This window comes from Atractosteus spatula, chromosome 1 (assembly GCF_055471065.1).
Source record: "Atractosteus spatula isolate fAtrSpa1 chromosome 1, fAtrSpa1.hap1, whole genome shotgun sequence".
NCBI classification, from domain to species: domain Eukaryota; kingdom Metazoa; phylum Chordata; class Actinopteri; order Semionotiformes; family Lepisosteidae; genus Atractosteus; species Atractosteus spatula.
In genome coordinates, this window is record NC_142706.1 from 8,849,278 (window position 1) to 8,868,572 (window position 19,295).

The 19,295-nt window shown below is 34.8% G+C and overlaps 1 protein-coding gene across 1 annotated transcript in view; it reads right to left on the bottom strand.

The window, feature by feature from the left end:
• Positions 1-3,909: 3,909 nt before the first annotated feature.
• LOC148840564 (multiple PDZ domain protein) overlaps positions 3,910-19,295 on the bottom strand; it is a 62,049-nt gene continuing 46,663 nt past the window's right edge. The window contains exons 38-51 of the mRNA XM_088915251.1: positions 18,653-18,727; positions 18,354-18,519; positions 16,808-16,953; positions 14,803-14,886; positions 14,001-14,194; positions 13,062-13,209; positions 12,527-12,613; positions 11,734-11,833; positions 11,194-11,237; positions 10,854-10,976; positions 9,962-10,066; positions 6,828-6,934; positions 6,023-6,146; positions 3,910-5,614 (exon numbers count right to left, since the gene is read on the bottom strand). Coding sequence (XP_088771377.1) covers positions 5,468-5,614; positions 6,023-6,146; positions 6,828-6,934; positions 9,962-10,066; positions 10,854-10,976; positions 11,194-11,237; positions 11,734-11,833; positions 12,527-12,613; positions 13,062-13,209; positions 14,001-14,194; positions 14,803-14,886; positions 16,808-16,953; positions 18,354-18,519; positions 18,653-18,727 — 1,650 coding nt within the window. The 3' untranslated portion in view covers positions 3,910-5,467. The remainder of the gene's footprint in view (positions 5,615-6,022; positions 6,147-6,827; positions 6,935-9,961; positions 10,067-10,853; positions 10,977-11,193; positions 11,238-11,733; positions 11,834-12,526; positions 12,614-13,061; positions 13,210-14,000; positions 14,195-14,802; positions 14,887-16,807; positions 16,954-18,353; positions 18,520-18,652; positions 18,728-19,295) is intronic.

The window sequence follows — 19,295 nt, forward strand, 5'->3', positions numbered from 1 at the left end:
AGCAGTGTCTTAAAACTTAAAAATAAAATCATATTAAAATGTCTGTTAATAAAGTAAGCCTTTAATCTAGGTTTAAAAACTGCACAGAAATGTGCATTTCTAATAAAAGAGAGTTATATTCTTATATAACAATATCATAAGAAATACAACTTCAGATTTCCTTTGAAGGTTTACTCTAAGAATGCACAGTATAAACCAACAGCAATAGTTGATCTCAGTGTTTGAAAAAGCTGATAAGAGTTAAAATGATCAAATTGTCAGGTCACGGTCCATTCACTGCTTATTATTTAACAGAATTTTGAAATAAATCCTGTAGCTAATTAGAAAGAAGTGCAGTGATGGCAACATAGGGGTAATACCTGCTTGTTTTTGTTATCCTAAGAACCCTAGTTGCTTTGTACAGTATAGCTGTAGGCATGACAAGGCATGGCATTTAAGTACAGCCTTGAATATGATAAGTCCAGTCTGGAAGAAATAAAAATACCAGCTACTCTCTTAGCAACAATCCAAGAAAAAAAGTTCAATTTTAGCAATATTTCTAAGATGATAACAATGCATTATTTTTATTGTTTAATTAAATCTTGAGTTAATAAACCCTAAATGTCTCACTTCAGATTAAATTTAAATTAGTGGTCAGGTTACCCACGTCTATTTATGTTAATGTTAGTTGTTGCCATGAGCCCAGGAACAAAACATGACTTACCTGTTGAGCTATCAGATCAGATGAAAGGCTGCTGGTTTTTATCTGACAATTTCTGACATAGAATCTTTGCCAGACCCTGGAGGAATTTTCAGCTTCCTGCCTTTCTTATATCCTTAAGTGATCTGCAAGTAAATCAACCAAACTAGAAGGATGTCAAGCTGTAGAGTATGTAATGGTGTCACAGGCTGTTGACATTGTGACTACCCCATATAACTCGTAGGACTGTTGATGCTTTAATACAGGCTTATGATTTTAATTTTTAAAAAGTGTCACATTTACCTATGCAATCTTCAAAATGTTTTGCAGGACTATTACTATATATTTTACCTAATAAAAGTAGGATGAGGGCTATTTTTACTGATGTTTTTACACTTTTAAAAAATTAATCATATTTTACTGATTAGTTCAAAAAATTATGTGGTCATCATTTAATAAAACATTCTAAGTACAGAATTAAGGTTCTATGATATATGCTGATATACCAGTAAAACATAATACAGTTTGGACTACTTACGTAACACTGGAATGATTGATGTACTAGGAAACAAATCTTTCTTTGAAGTTGGCATTAAATCAGATTTTACACACACATTAAGTCTGGTGTCTTTTGGCATTCCAGCAATGCCATACAATTCCAGTTATAAAGCAGTCATTTTACTCTGAAGAAAAAAGGCATGACATCTTGAAAACAGACATGGCAAATGTTTTTTTTAATCACACAGGCCATTATTTTCTGTAGATTTAATTTTGAAACGGCTGAAACATCATTGGCCTGTATTTATTTTTCTCACAGACATCTTCAAATGGTTATTAGTAGAGTTTTGTGATCGGTAATGCTCTTTATTTTTCTTGTTTTGAAGTGCTTTGGAAAAATATACATGCTCTTTCAATGAGGTCCCATTTTGTTGAAGTAGAAGTAAGCAAGCAGACTTTTTTCTGAAAACTAAAGGTAGAACATAAACAAGCATATAGTTATCATACCTAATGTGTAAAAGGGAAATGAAAAGTCCAAAGGAAGTTTTAATAGCAATTCCAAATTGACCATGGACAAAATTTCAGGACACAGTGTTTGAGTGAGGGTGAAGAAGGGGAACAAATGAGAGCCCCATAATGCCAGAGCCGAGTCTTTAATTGTGCAACAAGGTGTGCGAGTTTAAAGTCCATTGGCTTCATATTTAATGTAAGTGGACCAGCATTCAAGGGAACGGCAAGAAAGCATTCTCTGCTGACGATGGCTAAGGCAGTGCATCAAGAAAGTAGTGTAGGAACCAGAGACAAGTGACAGTGGAAGATGTGTGGGTCAGAAGAGATGGCTACCTGAGATGAGAGTAATTGGTACTAGAAACAGGAAGATATGAAAGTTCAGGGTGCTCTGAAGAAGAGATCCTAGGGGTTGATTCAGTGTATAGAAAGAGATATGGAATGTAACTTCTGCAACGGTACAGAACTGGTGTTGGAGGCCCTGAATTTTTGAAAGGGTGAGCACACAAACCCCTTGGAACCGGAAATAAGAGAGGTGCATATTATGAATTGAACGCAGATAGAAACCCAGGTGAGATTTAGAGTGCCATTATAATGTGTACTATGAATATTCAGCTGAGTGGATAAGGACAGATTGTGGCTCGAGCGGAACCCCAGAAAAGAGTGGCAATTATTACAGGGTACAGTTCACAAAACACAACAGAGGAATTAGAGAAGACTCACAATGCTAAATGGGCTATGAACTATCTTTCTCTGTAAAGTTAGGCATCCTTTGAGGTCATGAAAGAAGCCACTGACTGGTGCACAGCAAAGTCTGTCTCTGGTGAGAACAAAAGTCAAATGCAAAAACAGTATTACAATTGAATAAACAAGAAGTGTGATATTTAACACACTGAGACTGAAGTGGGTAAGATTAGGGCTTGAGTTCCTTCCAGACCTTTATGTAAAGTTACATTAAAGACTTGTGTAAAAAACTGAAAACATTATACTGCTTCAGTAATTCTGAAATCTAGGAAGAATGTGGATAGCAATATAAAAAAACTGAAAAGTTTTTAAGTTGGTTGTGAGATAGTGGCAAGATGAGATCTTGACTTTTACATAAAAGACAAGAATGGCCTTAAATGTCTTACCACAAATATAAACTCAAATAGCAATATGGCCTGACTGGCTGCTCATTTAGAAACCTTTCTGTTACTTCTAACATATATGTTAATAATTAAAAATAAAAATGCAGAAATATTGCTGGGGTTAACTTGAAGGTTAGAATTGGATTTCAGGTAGTGATTAAGCTAGATCTACAAGCAGGTTTTACAATGCCTAAGGCTAGACAAGTTTGGTGTTCCTCAATTTAGATTTTCCAGGCACAAACTAGGTGGTTACATGTTAACTAGTAATTAAAAAAAGAAGTAGTAAACAAATCCTGTTATCCCTCTCTTGATCTGAAGATGAATATTGTTCTTATTAAAGTAATAACAGAAGAAAGGTCAAAGTCAAAGTCTACTAAATAATCTAATAGTTATTTTTATTTAGAAATAAATATTCATTAATAATGGGACTAAAATAATGCTTATAAATATAAGGTATCACACAAAATAATATTCTTAACATCAATGCTATATTTAAAAGTTGAAAGATTTTACAAATATTGTGACAAAACACATTAAAACATTAAATGTTATGCAAAACATGATACACTTGCCAGAATGTTTAATTTACACTAGTAAATCCTGATTTTAATATCCAATATCTAATGTGATATTACTGATAATTTGACAATTTGATATTAATATCTTTTAATACATTATGTTCTCCAAACACTTCACTAAAAGCTCTTTCCAGTATATCCCAGTATTTGTCAGGATTTTTACCCTCATTTTCTCAGTCTTGCATACAGTAGACTGAGAAAATACCTTTACTATCTGCCACAAAATTCATTTTCCCATTTAGCCATGGTTAATCAGATTTACTGATCTCTTCAACATTTCAAAGTTCTGCATCAAGCTTCTTTACATTTTCTGCAATATCTCATTTGTCTTTTTAACCAACACCACAACAGGTGGGCACTGAAATAAAAATCACGTAAAATATGGTTATTTTGAGCTGTGTGTGATTCCGCAGTCTTTGAAGCTTCTGAAATTAGTACATCTCAACATACATACAAATTAGTGGTTGTGTGTCATAGCAATATGGCAGGATAAAGAGATTTTTTCAAAAACAGTCTGTTTCATTATTGTGAATTCCTTTATTGTAGTGTAAACTCTTCATTCAGCATACAAACATCCATACAGTTTATACTGTATAACTGTAGCTTGAATTTACCACATTATTAACAAGCATGATATTTAATGACCTAAAACAGCTGTAGCACTTAGTCTATCGAGGTATTATTTTAAACACAGCAGTTTTGTTTGGGCATCTCTGACTCATTTTCCTTACGCTATAGTACATAAACTTTGTACACATTCTCATACAATATGAATTTGAATTTGTACATAGGATTGTAAGATTGGGAGTCTTGAGATTTACAGTTAGAAGAGTGGAGGAAAAGGTTGGTGTAACGTTTTGCAAGACAGTGGTATGCTGCTGTGCTGTTTGTATTTCCAACTTTTATGTTTGGACAGCAATGCTGTATTAGTCCAGAAACCAAGCATACGACAGGATATTTTTATCCTATTTCTACATGCCGGTTAAATGATTTCGAACACAAATATTTTTTTTGACATATCAGGTGCTATTATTTTGCTCCTTAGTATAAAGAAGTATTTTAGTAATTCTGATGCCCAAAAAAACAGAACATCTAGTTAAGTATTATGCTATGAATGTTCTACCTACCTCATTAAAAACAGGAAGACAAAGATCACAGAGATATGAGCATTATTTAAAAAAATATTATTTTCTGTTCAGGTAATTAAAACTACAATTCTAATTCAAGATTAATTTAAGGTCTGTATCACCACCTCCAGAAACACAACCTCCAAACAATGGTGAATTCCGCTAAGCCAAAACACCAGCCTCCATTGTAAAGGAATTTAAGGCTACAGAGATTCCTAGAGGAGTTCCATCACCATAATGGCTCAAATGGCCACCGACAGATACAGTACCTGGTATTAAATTGGCTGCCTTTACTAGAGGTTAAAGAATATGCAAAAGATTTCTATTATGAGGGACTTGTTTGAAATTGTAACATTCAATCAAATTAATGGTAACTGTTTAAAAAAAACTGTTATCTTGTTTCTGTATACTTAAGTGGCACAACCGTTTGAATACTCTGTGAATTATCTTTATGTTAGTGTATTGTGTGTATACATTGCATAAAACAAACAGAACTACAGAAACTAACTGTACAGTAACAGAAACTTTTTTGTTATTGAAAAGCTAGAAAGCAGAAATTGTTGAACAGAAGTAAAAACTTTACGTTGAATTCTAAGAAACAAAAAATCAATTTTTCCATTTTTTTATTTTACAATGTTCTGTGAAATATCATATCTGTAAATGGAAGCCAAGTAAATATTGCATGGTTGCATAAAAACAGACCATTATAGCAACATTAACACCCTTTATCAAATTCTGAAATGCTTTATCATCAGTGTTAAAAGTAATGTTTTGCATCACTCTGTCTCAGTAGTTTTAAGTAACTTATAGAAAGAATACTTTTTACCAAACCTCAAGATTTCTGAGATATACCTGAATTTTTTAAAGATGACAGAACATAATCACAGTGCTCACTGCTACAAATAAAAAAAAAAGTATAAAAAGTATCAAATTTTTCCAGTAAGTTAACATTTACGAGAGTACAGTAAGGTTAACAGTGCCTTTGGTCCTTTTCAAAATAGCAACTGCTTCTTCATGGGTGACTCCTTCCAGACTTTGTCCATTCACAGCTATGATCTGATCTCCACGCTTCAGGCGCCCATCCTCAGAAGCTGCTCCCTGGAAGAAATAACACCTGTCTATTACGCTCAACAGTGACTCAGTGTCTGGATTTTAGATATCAAAAGAAGAAACAACTACAGGACAACAACAGGACTTTCTTGAGAAGGATACACAGGATTCATTTCTGAAAAATCAAACATGCCACAATGGAAAGAATAATGGAAGTAAACTGAGCATGAACAAGCAATTTGCTCAAGAAGACTGGTTCACTGGAACATGTAAACCTTTATGCAAGTAGTGTCTATAAAATGATAATCCACACATAATAATTCCATGTGGTTATGCTGATTCATCTGAGACTTTAAATGTTATGAAACCAAGATTTAACTGTGTTCTACAGGATGGCACATTTAATAGACTATTGCTTTAGCATAGTGTTTGTAGAGTCCTTTTTATTTCCCCTACCTTTACAAAAACAGTCTTAACATAAATAGGAAGATCTCCATGAGGACTGCCAAATCCTCCAACAATGCTGAAGCCCAGACCATCATGCCCTCTGTCAAGTGTAATAGTTTTGTATTGAGGAGGCCTAAAATAAGAGACGAGATTAAAATGAATTGTGGAAGGACTTTCAAAGAAGCAGCTAGTATCCTAAATCTTCCAAACCATTCTATCCCACACGTCTTTATTTGGTTTCATTAACAGTTTAATTGGACCTGATGATTATTTAACTAGTCACCAACATAGTATGCAAGACATGCACAGTCTCAATATTGTAGAGCAAATGTTTGGCTAGATAATTTGTACTAGAAACAAATAAAACCTATTATTTTTAATTTTTGAATTATACCAAACACAAAATATAAATCGATTTCACTACTTTTCTTTTAGTAGAAGAAAAGTACTTGTAACACTTTATCATAATCAGACTGAGTACCAACTATATTCCTTAATAACCTTGATTATGGAAAGAATAGTGAGTTAAACTGTGCTGGATTAATGAAATGGACAGAAAGGAGTGCTGTTATTTGGATTTAACAGTTTGCGTTAACAGTTTGCTTCAAGAGAGACAATAGCAATAATATGTACTGTCAATGCGTAAGTGTACAACATATTTTTCCTAATAAAATCTTACAGTTAACAGTAAAAAGGGAAATAAAACTTAAAAGAATATGAATACAGCTGATAAGAATAATTGCCACAGAACAGATGTTTGGTAGAAACTTCGAGTCTAAATTTTGATGTCTGTATAATCTTTTTGGGGTCATACCCTAGGTCATCATGAAATATGCTGCTTGCTGTCAGTCCTGACAGTGAAAGGCTGGCTGTCTGTTCATGGGATGAACCTGTCACACTTGCGTCGCCTCCTGCACACACCTGAGAAAATAAAAAAAACTCCTTCGTAACATGTATATAAAAATTCAATATAGATGTCTTCTACCTTCCCTTTCACAAAACATTGGTTCCTTTACAGTCTGCAACGTAAAACTCAAAACAACTCTAAGTGGCTCAATTAGGTTGCTTGGAGTACAGAGTCGAGCCTGGGCCATATAATGACTAGACTGACAAAGATTCACAGAAAAACACTGCACAAGTACCACCAGTCAAGTAGGCTAGAGGTGGTCTGGGTTTCCTTGGCTTATTGTGCAACAATAATTTCAGGGATCTGTTGGATGCCTTAAAGCATGCAGTGATATTAGTGAGTGATTAACACCTTAGAACTGATATGCTATGGCAGGATACTAAGGAGCTCAGATTTTATTGTCCACCCAATAGAGTGGAAATTAGTTTTTTGGCATCACCATACAAAACTACAAAAAACATGTATTAAAATAAATACACATAAAAACAAACAATAGTCTTACACATGCAACAATACATACACACACATCATGCTCTGCCCATACAACACTCCCATTTCACATTATCCAATAGCTCCATACAGGAAACCGTCACTTAGCTTTCTTTAATATCCTGATTTCACACGCAACAATGTATTTCTTGAAATCAAAATTCTAAAACGCCCCCATGAAGGTAGCAGGTGGAAATGGGAATGCAGTGGCAGGGATTCTTTAGTATTACACCATGTCTCCATCAGTCATACACTGTTTCCAAAGTTATGTCTATATACAGGGTGAGTGTGGCATTATGAAAGTAAATAACATGTAGCAAAAGAATCTGTTCAGGTAGACATACATATATATTTTGCACATTATTTTTAAGTGAACACTGTATGATAATAAACGGGTTAGAAAGCTGGTAAACAGGTTTTACAAAATGTTTGCAAAATAGTTTTTTGTAACTAACAGGGTGTAATAATTGGTAATTGCCCATGCTCATTCTGCTTATTTGGTTCACTATTCCTTACCCTAATTTTGATGGGTCTCTTGACCACAATGGCTGTTTTAGCACATAAAAAATTATATGTCTCTGCTTGAGAGTGAATGATATACATAATATTATGAACATCTTTCTTTTGCAATTATTTCGTAATGTAGTGCCAGCAAAATGGAGTTAATACCACTGTGTCATCTATTTTCAGTAAAACAGTAATGATGTAGTTTTAATAAGTTCATGCTCCACTAATTTTCTAAAAGCCTACTGTGTAAACAGTACACAGGTAGTCCTTTGTAGAAAGCATAAAGGCTAATTGGAAATCTGCAGGCAGTCTGGAAGTCTTCCCAAGCAAGTCTCTATGCACTTACTTTAATATTGTGAGTGAACTATAAACTAAGGGAAAACTAGAATGATACCAACCAAGTCTGGAATCCATTGGTCATTTTTGAAGAGCAGTAAGTGGTACTGGTGTTTAACATTAAGAAGGTGATAATTCGTTGTAATCATAAAAAGTTGATGCAACTTGTGATATACAGAATTGAAGCATGGTGTAGGGGGAACCTGGATTTTTCTTACTAGAAAAATGCATGTAAAGTACATTGTTCAGGTACGACACTGTCTTACCTGAGATTTGAAAACAGGATCTTTCAGTTACAAGTCCAGAACCACCTCTAATCTACACTGCTTCCCTGTGACCTTGTTGTCGCAGTAAAATAATGCCCTCCAAGTTTGGAGTTAATTGATCAAACAGTTTATGTAGATGAAGACCCAGAGTACCAGGTATATTTAACCAACCAGGTAATGATCTATCCTGGAAATAATTAAGCAATTCATGCAGGTGTGATAAGGCCAGCCACGTTTTTAGTTAAAGGAGAAGGGCAATGCGATTTTATATTTCAGGGTTAGAAAGCATTTTTACTGATGTGTGCATTTTAAACCACAATGAAAGTAAAACGTACACGGTAACATGTAAAACCTCCAATTTACATCACGAAATAAGACAAGATTTCATACTGGTTTGTGACAAAATGGAGACCATACCGTACTTTCCCAAAGTTCACAATTTTGTGTTTAATTCAGAATTTGTAAATTGATTTACTTTGTTCCTGAGATTTAATAACCAGTCTGAGAAATTAGGACTGTAGTTGCCCTTTAAACAGTACGGTGTATGCCAAAATAACGCAGTTGTAGCATTGAATTTTGCAAACAAAATGGCAGTCAGGAAGCCATTCCTATTGTCACCAGAATAATACTTGTCGAGTTAATTGGCTAAACAATTCTCGAACAGGTATAATTTGTATAAGGGCCCACACTTCACCGAGCAATTCATGAACCTTAAGTGATGCAAATCAGAAACAGCTTTCCTTGTTCATTAAATCTGGCAAGTTTCAATTTAATCAATATAGCAGCTACACAAAGAAGATTTTTAATGCTGGTCAGGCGGTCATCATGGTTGATGGAGAATATTTGATGTCTTAGTGCGGCTGTCTAGCATAAAGTTGCAAAGTTGTTTAGTCTTTAAACACAAGTTTCAAAATGTAAGAAAAAGAAAATTTGAATTAATCATGGTGTGGTCTTCAACCTTCAATTATACAGCATACAGAGTTGTATGATTAACAAACCAGTGATCAGATAGCAAGGCCTAGCTATAATTTATATCAAGGAAAGGAAATCTTTATAAACAGGACAAATTATGCCTTATGGACAGCATTTTGAGAATTTAAAGACCATTGTATGTGTGGTCTGGCCAGGTAAAGAGATCTTAACAGTTCATAATATATGTACAGTATGTAAAGAGGAACTGAAAATGCAACAAGAACTATTGGTTCCAACATTCATAAACAGTATTTCAGTAATATTTTTTACATGAAACTGCTCCTGTTTTGAATACAATATGGACCCTTGCAGGATCTGGTACACAATGATATGATTAAAGTAATTATGAGTTCACACAACATCGGTGAAGTAAGCTTTTCCATCAATAAGTCCCTCATAGATTCTAAAGCTGTGTTTTCTCAGCATGATCAGGTGTCTGACACTTAATAAAAAACAAGGTCTGTAACCTACCTGTAACCCAATTGTCCCTGAGGCATTTTTTAACAAGGTGACAGCCTGGGAGTGACTCATGCCTTCTGTAGACGTTCCACAAATGCTAACAATCCTATCTCCTATCTGCAGGACCAAAAAGAAAAGCCATGAATTACTGAAAATCCCTGGTATTCTGGGTATTTAATCTATCACTGGTGTTCTGCAGCATTCTGCAATAGGCCTTCACACAAAAAGTTTATTATTAGCCTTACTGTACCATATTTTACATAATTTATTTAATTTGAAGCATAATCTTTTTTTTTTGTTGTGTGGAGAAGGTAGTCGTGGGGTGGTGGTAGTGAGAGTTAGCGCAGAACTCTCTTTTTTAAAGAAAAGCTTGAAAAACTCTCTCAGCTCACAGTAATAAAACATAACACTCAAAACATCCAAGCTACAACCCTAAGTTAGCAAAATTAGTACATTAATATATGAAGATTAAAACTATGATTTTAAAAGTGCATTGAAAAAAAAATAAATGAAACTATTTAAATAGTATACACACTTTCAAAATTGCTTCATTTTTTAAATTATCACCATTAAATTAAAAAGTCTCATATTTCTTTTACATGCTTCAGGTTTTCCTTATTAATTCTCACAAGGCAATGAACAATTTAATAAAACTTATTTTAGATTTGCTTTCTAACTATATTCAGCGGATATTTTCTTGCAGTGAACAATGGTGAATTCAACGGTGAACTAGGCTATCACTACGCACCACTGTAAGAATACCAAAAGAAAATCTGCAACCAGCTGTGGAGCTGGTTGACCCTGAAGCAAATGTAGGTATTTGACACACTGTGAAGACATTTTATTTTCAATGCTGCTGAGAATAGAACCCTCAGTCCCCGACACTCCTGAGCTAAATACCTACTTTCAATTTCTGAGTCTGAGCTGCCAAGCCAGTGGGGTGCATCATGGCAATAAAAATGGGGATATCTCCAAGAGGGCTTCCTACTCCTCCTGCAATGCTGATTCCTAAGGAATCCAAAGGGCCCTGTTGAAGTAAAACATCCAAATTACTTTCAATCAGCTTCAAAACTAATTAAAACAAGACCTCACAAAAAAGCACAATGTAGTTCTACAGATATATTGATGTTTTATATATTGATGTCGATACTTATACAGTATATTGATACTCATACACAGTTTGCATGCAGTCAGGAAGACAGACAGATTCAGTTTATGAACACATTTTAAAAAAAGAAACTCACCTTAGTAAACTCAACAGTTCTGAGCTCTTGAAAGTCAGAGCCTGCTGGGGAAAAAATTGAATCTTGAATCTATGCCATTCATTTTTGAAACTTACATTACAGGAAAACACAGTAAACTGTAAAACATTTGATAGGTAAGACACAAATGAAGCTAAATTTATTGGTCATTTTATGAGTCTTAATATAATGTGATGTTCAGCAACAGGCCTGCAGTGTAGACTGCTAGATTAGTAACTGTAGATTGTAGACTAGTAACTGGAATGGTGTGGCTTAAATGCTAGATGGATTGGTGCTGTTACAGTATACTTTTAAAAAAGGTACTGTACTCAGGTTACTTCCTTAAAATCCCTAAAAAATGCTACAAAATTTAGTCACTTTGGGCATTGACCAAATAATAATAATGATTCTCACTTTGCAAAAAAAGAATAAAATATACAATTTTTTTTTATTTGCCAGGCTTAGCCTAATTAATTTTTGTCATGATATCCATACCAAGTATTGATGTTTATATGGCACAAGAAATCAGAGAATGAAACTTACAATCAAGGCTCTTCCGTCTGCTTTCAAAGTTATCACCCAAACCACTTCCTGATCCAGACAAACTCAATGATGATGCACCATAGCTGCCTGTTTCACTAACCTGAATTTTAAAGTTTTAAGATTGTTACAGATAAATTAAAACTATACACGATTTACAGAATTGATGTGAACCCGCGCACATACATCGGTTCATACAGACTGAATGATCTGGGGGTTGAAGGGAGCAAAAATTGTTGATTTGATATAGGAGACTTAGGGAAGGGAAACCAATTAAAACTTAAAAGCTATTTTAACAAAGTACAGAATGTCCCTATCATCAGATAAAAATAACATTTCGTTTCTTGCAATATTACCTCAATGTGAAAGTGATTAAATGGTTTCTGGGATTCCCAGTCAATGTGTAGAAAACGAAAGGACCTTGATTACCCAAGTACACACACAAATTTAAATTGGTCTGCACTGTGTACGTTGAGTTCAATTCTCAGACATGCTCAAGGTCATTTTTATATTATTTTTCACATCTTGAAAAATCACATAATACCTAGCACTCTACAAGGCTACAGAAATATTGAAATGTTAAAAGCTAGATAGGTAATAGCTCTATGCAAGAAACCTCAAGAGGCAGATTAAATGAAGAGTAGCTGGACTGCCAGAACCAATACAAAGCATAAACATTGCGGTGTAAAAAAAAAAATTCAATTCACATAGACCAAAATTGTACTCTAATACAGTATATGTAATCTGCTGCTGTATATTATAGAATGACCTATGGTAAAGAAATTGGATGCTGTACCTGACTGCTGTGTGATAATCGCCTCTCTGAATGAAAGGGTCCAGCTTTATATCTCCCAACTTCTAGAGTTATTGTTCCAATGCAGCACTGGAATGGAAGGGAAATTCAATTAGACATCCACAAGTGATAAGATTAAACTGACCTATTTTATGTTCCAGCATTCTATAAATCTAACATGTCAGTATCACTGTTGTACCAAAAGTTTGGATTGTAAAACAAAAAAAGGGTAAACTACTATTTTTAATAATATTATGATTTTATCATTAATTAAAAAACAGATTTTAAAAAATCTCTAAGACTATGAACTGTTAGATATTTATATCATATGATAAGGTTTTAAGAAGAATAGTTAACCACGCTACAGTATCTGCGGTGAATTGTGTTTTATATTAACTTTATGAGATTATTCAGATATAAATTCATTATATTAAATTATCTGCTTTATGCTTTGGCGAAGTTTTGATAATTTGATAAAATGTATTTATTTTGAAGAACGTATGCTTTAAACCTCCGACTTTGTAGACTTTTAAAATACCTTTAATAAAGCAGCGACAGATTCTTGTGTTGCAGACCGAACATCTTCCCCATTGACTGAGAGAATCTGGTCTCCTTGCATCAATCTACCATCTGTCTCAGCTATTCCCCCTTTCACAATGTCTGACACAAAGACACCGGTGTCATTCCTATTTAAAAAAATGAAGGCAATGAGGCAGCTGTTCATGCAGTGATAAATAAACTTAGTCCAAAAATAAAAAAAATTTATGAGACATTAAACATTAATTCTAAATGCATATTAAAATAATGTATATAGATTTTCACTGTAAAAGAGAAAGCGTTCTCAACAAGCACCAAATATAGTCAAAAGAGAATGAGAGGAGAAGCTCATTGTATTACATTGAACTACACAAATCCTTAGAAAACAAATCAGCTCATGAGTACACACGGCAAGCAATAGCTAGTTTTGCACATTTCTCCAGTAGAACTTATGATAAAATTATTTGTTTAAGCATTTAAAACAGAATGTGGTGGCTTATAATGGCTAATGTGTCCTGTTTTCTGCAGCTTTAAAAAAACAGGAAACATGCAGACATAATTCTAGTCTAGCTTTAACAATGCTATTTTACAGAAAACACCATGCAGGTGTAATTTCTTTTCTGTGGGTAAGTAGTTACCAAACATTCCTACAAGCTTCTCTTTTCATGTACAATCCTTGTGTTTAACAACTGAGCTTGATCATTCAGTTGACTGGAGGAGATCTGAAGGGGTCAAACCCTTGACCTCCCTTCGCTAGTTGAATAAACTTGTTGCCACTTTTAATGGGCTTGAGTCAACAATAGGTCAGCTTTTCAGCTGTTTCCCTCTGACTTGGCCTGGCCTGCTTGAGACTCTACAAGGGAGAGAATCCTGAAGCTTGCAGGGTCATACGGAGGTCACAACATCTCGTAACAAGGAACATTTAATCTTAATTTTGTACCTTTTTCCAACAATACTGAGGCCTAAACCTTCACCCGGTTTCTTCTGCAGTTCCAAAAAGAACACATCCCACATGTCATCTTCTTTGTACTGGGCCTCATCCCTGTACACTGTCAGACGCACTTTCTGGGGGGTTTGTCTCAGAACGTTGATTGCCTCGTCGTGAGTGGCATTTCGTAAATCAATTCCATTAACCTGTAGAGAGACAATATACATGTTGGTAGGTATCAGTCTATTTAATTAATAAATAGAGACTATGCACAAAGTCACCTTTTTAGTAATTCACAATTTTGTCACAAAAGAAATGTGGTAATTTTTTAAAAAGATGTAACTGAGATGGAAAGGAACAACATCAAAACACAGGCAGACCTCATAAAGGTTTTCTCAAAACATCTATGCAAAATGCACAGTTTTAAACCCCAAAAAGCCACAATAGTTTTGCTACCACAACCACTAAAGAAAATATCCACTTTAAATGCTAAAAGTGATTCAGTAAAATAAAAGTTTATTTCTACATTGTCTACTGCTAGTTTTAAACCATGCAACCCTTTTAAGGTTACTTTTAGAAAATTGGAAGAAATATTATTCTAATATTTATTATACAACACTTCTGAAAAAAATATGACTTTATTGTGATTAAAGCCCTTTTGCCTCTGGAGCGCTGCCTTTGGACATCATATGGTTTCAGCACTACTCAGAAATAAGCAACTTAACAATTCAACCAACATTCTTTACTTTTGCCCTCATATGAATTTAATCCAAATGCATTAAATACAGACAGAGGTAAATAAATCATAATGTACCTCCAATATCTGGTCACCAGCCCAGAGTCTTCCATCTTTGGATGCAGCTCCTTCTTCATACACTTCATGAATAATGATGGCTCCCTGCAAAAAGGGATGTTTAAAATTCACTAAAGCACACCTAGCTTAAATTAGGTTGGTGTGTGTTGACCATAGATCTGGATATTGTCTTATGACTCAGGATGACAACAGCAGTGTGAAAATCCAGAACACTTAGCACAAACTCATGCAAAGTAAACAAAGCGTTGCTACAACAGCGTATTACACATATCTTCATCTCACAAGATATTTACAAACATAAGACTACATAAGGCATTCACTTCAATGACATGGCTGTGTTGGGTAGCTCGTACCAGTCCCCCAAGACCCTTTGAGTAAAAAAGTGCCACCTGTTCTAAGTTTTATTTTCCAATTGTGTCATTCGTTGACGCCTCGCTGTAGATTCAGGGGATGTCCTCTTGAATTCTGTCCAAATCTTTCCGGATTTCATTTTCTGTTTTCCAACGTATTTGTGAATTCTCTTTAATTTCACATAATTTGCAATCCTGTCATGTTTAACAACTAGATTATTGATAGAAAATAGCAAGTGACGTGTTCCTAGTAGAGATACCCGTGATTCTCCACTTCAACATCCCACAAAGAGAATTTACCCCTTACCTGTACTCTGTTTTCTGTTCATTAACCATTTCTCCATCCAAACACGTGCATTTCCCTGCCTGTAATTTGTTTATTAATACGAAGTACTTTATCAAGAGCCTTTCGAAAATCTAAATATGCCATATTGTATGCTCTGTGTGTGTTAATTACTGTTGATGCTTGATCAAAGAGCTCTTACAAATTAGTTAATAACTAACTTTTATACAATTATGTTGACTGTGTTCAAGGATCCTTTTTCAATATAAATGATCCTCTACTTTAATTCAAATTATATCCATTTCCCATTTTACTGACCTCTACATATTCTGTGTCGCTAAAATGTATAATTAAATATTCCAATAATAAGTACTGCTGCGCTTAGTATTAGAAATACTGTAGAATTTGTTTTTGAAATGAACATATTTTCCATAAAATACAACATTTACTGTTCAGCTTCTAGAAACATTTGTATTAATAGGCATAGTAAATTATAATTTTACATACTACTAATTACACAATATTTAATTTTCAAACAGATCAAAATTGAGTTTATTTTAATCTGTGTTAATTGTAACACTACTAAGACCCTTTTCTTATGTGGTATTACGCGGGGGCGTGCCCAGTGTGGAGGCGGAGCCCTGGTAGAAGGCGACGCCTCGCCTTTGTAGTCACAGCTGCGCCGGCTCCACGAGGATGAGCCACAGCTGGGCAGGTCCTATAAAGGCACACTGGACACCCCGGAAGGGACGAGCAGGTCCACCCCCAGAAGGGGGACTGCACCCGTGTAAGGCGTTTTTTTTCTTTTCTCTTTGCCTGTCCCATCACATATTTTCCCTGGGGTAGGCACACCTTTTTTACACACTGTTTGTTTTGTTTTTGCCTTATGTGCCCTGCTCTACCAGACTGGACCCCGCTACATAGGGTCAGTCCAGTCTGGCCACTAGCTGTGCTAGCAGTTCTTCTTTTCCCAGCCTGGACCCCGTTAAATAGGGTAAGCCCAGCTTGGAGGTCGCGATGCACACCTTTCCTTTTGCCCTTTTGTTTCACTATTTTTCACCCTTTTTGTGTTATTTCTGGTCCCTGCTAACCTCACACCAGTGCTTCCATCCCTCAGTTAGGGGCGTTGGCTTTTTACTGGTGCTTGCCGCAGCGCCTCCCACTCCCCACTGTCACATTTAGTAAATTGTACACATAGAATTAAATGTTGAAATTCATAACATGTAATGTGATCCATACATTCATATCATCATTAAAACATTTTGTCTTTACAGTCTACTTGACTTACTTAAAGCCTTAATGAAATACTGGAAGCACTTCCCTGCAGTACAATGACAAAATGCACAATTTGTTTCATATCATCATATCTTACCAAGAGTGTATCAGAGCCTCCAACAATGCTCAGGCCAAGCCCAGTGCGTCCCTTCGAAATGTCAATGGTGGTCTCACATCCAGGAATAATAGGACAGGTGACAGGGTCTGATGCCATAGTTGCAGGAGTAGATGACCTGCTTGCATCTAAAAAAACATGCATTTATACTCTTAGTGTACAAAGAATCACAGATTCAGCAGATTGACTGGTTTGAACAAATGTTTTATAAATATGAAGTCTGTGGTAGATGTGTTAATGACAAAAAATGTTGAGAAATTTATCGCTGATGGTGATACAGCAACACACATGTCCAGCTGAACAAAACAAACACTATTGTTTTCCAAGAGAACAGTGCCAATAGACAGTCACGGCTCACCACTTATATTGTGTTTTTATTCGTTAAAAATACATTTAGTTATAATCTGTGAAATTTCCAGACTGAACAAATGTTTAATAAATATGAAGTCTGTTGTAGAGGTGTTAATGAAACACAAAATGTTCACTGTGATACACTTAGGCTTTACATATCTTTTTTGGTGTTAAGAATACAAACACTATAACTGAATAGATATAAAGATTCTGTTTACATGTAAGTCACTAAAGGAGTGACATTAATACTATTCATTTTTAATTTGTAATTTTAACGTTCCTCTATGATATTGTTTATCAGATTATTTCTTCACGTGCTCAACAGAACCTCCACTGCAATCCATTAATGCACTCTTATGTTGAAATCTAAAATACCCGAAGAGCTCTTAAAAATTATATTTTCTGTGTCAAAAAAACAAATACCATCAGACTGGAAACAATGACGAAATTTGTTGAAATCAAGTAGAAATTTGGAATAATATTAGTAAAACTTGTATGGTCTAACGCAGGGGTGCCCATTATGTTGATCAGGTTGATCAAAATGTTTCCAGACGAGAATGTGATGGATGTGATCACCACTGTTAACACTTTCAAACGAAAATTAGAATTGCTGGCTTCAAAGCTACAACGTCATGACCTAATAAACTTCCCAAATGCAGTATCTGAGCTGGAAGAACAGGGAAAAGAAAATGCACAGTTTGACACTGCGCATTACACAGTGCAAATTTAACTTGTCTTGTCGGACTTAGACTTTGCAGTACTTGAGCCGAATGCGACTTTCATGTGTTTTCCGTTTGGAACAGAAACAGATGCTGATGCACTCACCGCCAAAATTGCCTCATTGTTTCACCTTGATTCATCAGTACTCGAGAATGTAGTAGATCTTAAGCTACAAAAGTGTAGGCACCCCTGGTATAATGTGATAATTATTATTGTAATAAAAGATCCATTTTTAATGTTTTGATGGACCTGATAATAGGAAAATGCATTGTTTAAAATGAAAATGTGTTTAAATACATTTTCTCAAAATATTGTGACTAACTTGGCATTAGTTATTTTAGAACTGTTTATCATTTTCTTTTCAGTATAACCTGAAACAACATAGGACTAAAATGCAGCAAAAAAAATGAAAATGTGCTAAATTGCATGACACCGCAAAAAATCATAATTCTCTCACTTTTAAATGGCTCCACATCAGAGCTGAATGCAGTGGGAACGGACTGGCTTATCTTTACATCAGAAGCACTCTCTGGTAGATTCACACAGGATGAATGTGATGATAAATCCTCCGAACATATTGTCAACTTCACAGTGCTCTTTGACCTCTTCAGCAAATTAATAACCTAATACAGGAACATAACATAATATGAACAGTACAATTTTAATTTTAAAAAAGTCAAAATTTAGGAGATTAATTTATGTTAATTCAAATAGTTTTAATTCCAACTATAATAAAATTAGAAAAATAATTCTTACCTTTTCCACAGGACATCCTACTACAGTTTCATCATCTACTGCTAGGATTTTGTCATTAACTTTAATTCTCCCATCCTAATAAATAAGAAAAGGGAATTTTGGGTTTTTATTATGATCATTTTTCAGAAGACATTATATTGTCCATAAAAGCTTGTTTCCCTTTCTCTAAGGAAGAAAGTTTTAAAAGTATGAAATCATCACATTTTATTTCGAAAACCAGAAATACAATCTGTTAAAATCAGTAAGCAATCCTGTCTCACACCAACCAATTTTGTTTTGTATTTTTCATAAGCAAGCAAGATGCCAGTTCTTCCATCTTATATTTTATGGTATCCAATTCTGGTCCTGGTAGAACAATGTGTTTCAAGTTTCTCATTTCATCTTACCTCTTAATGACCTAAATCAGCTGATTATTGTCTTAAGTAGACCGACTTGGCACTTGAGGTGATGGAGCTTTAAAGAGGGCAAGAACATCAGTAGATACATTTACACCAGCCCTCCATGGCCGGGATTAGATACAGTTGCATTATTCACACAAAACACCAGGATAAAGTTTCACTCTGTACCTTCCAATGTTTCTGTTTAAAGCCTTCCATATTCATAAGACTCATAAAAATCAGCAAATTAAAGGCTAATAATAATA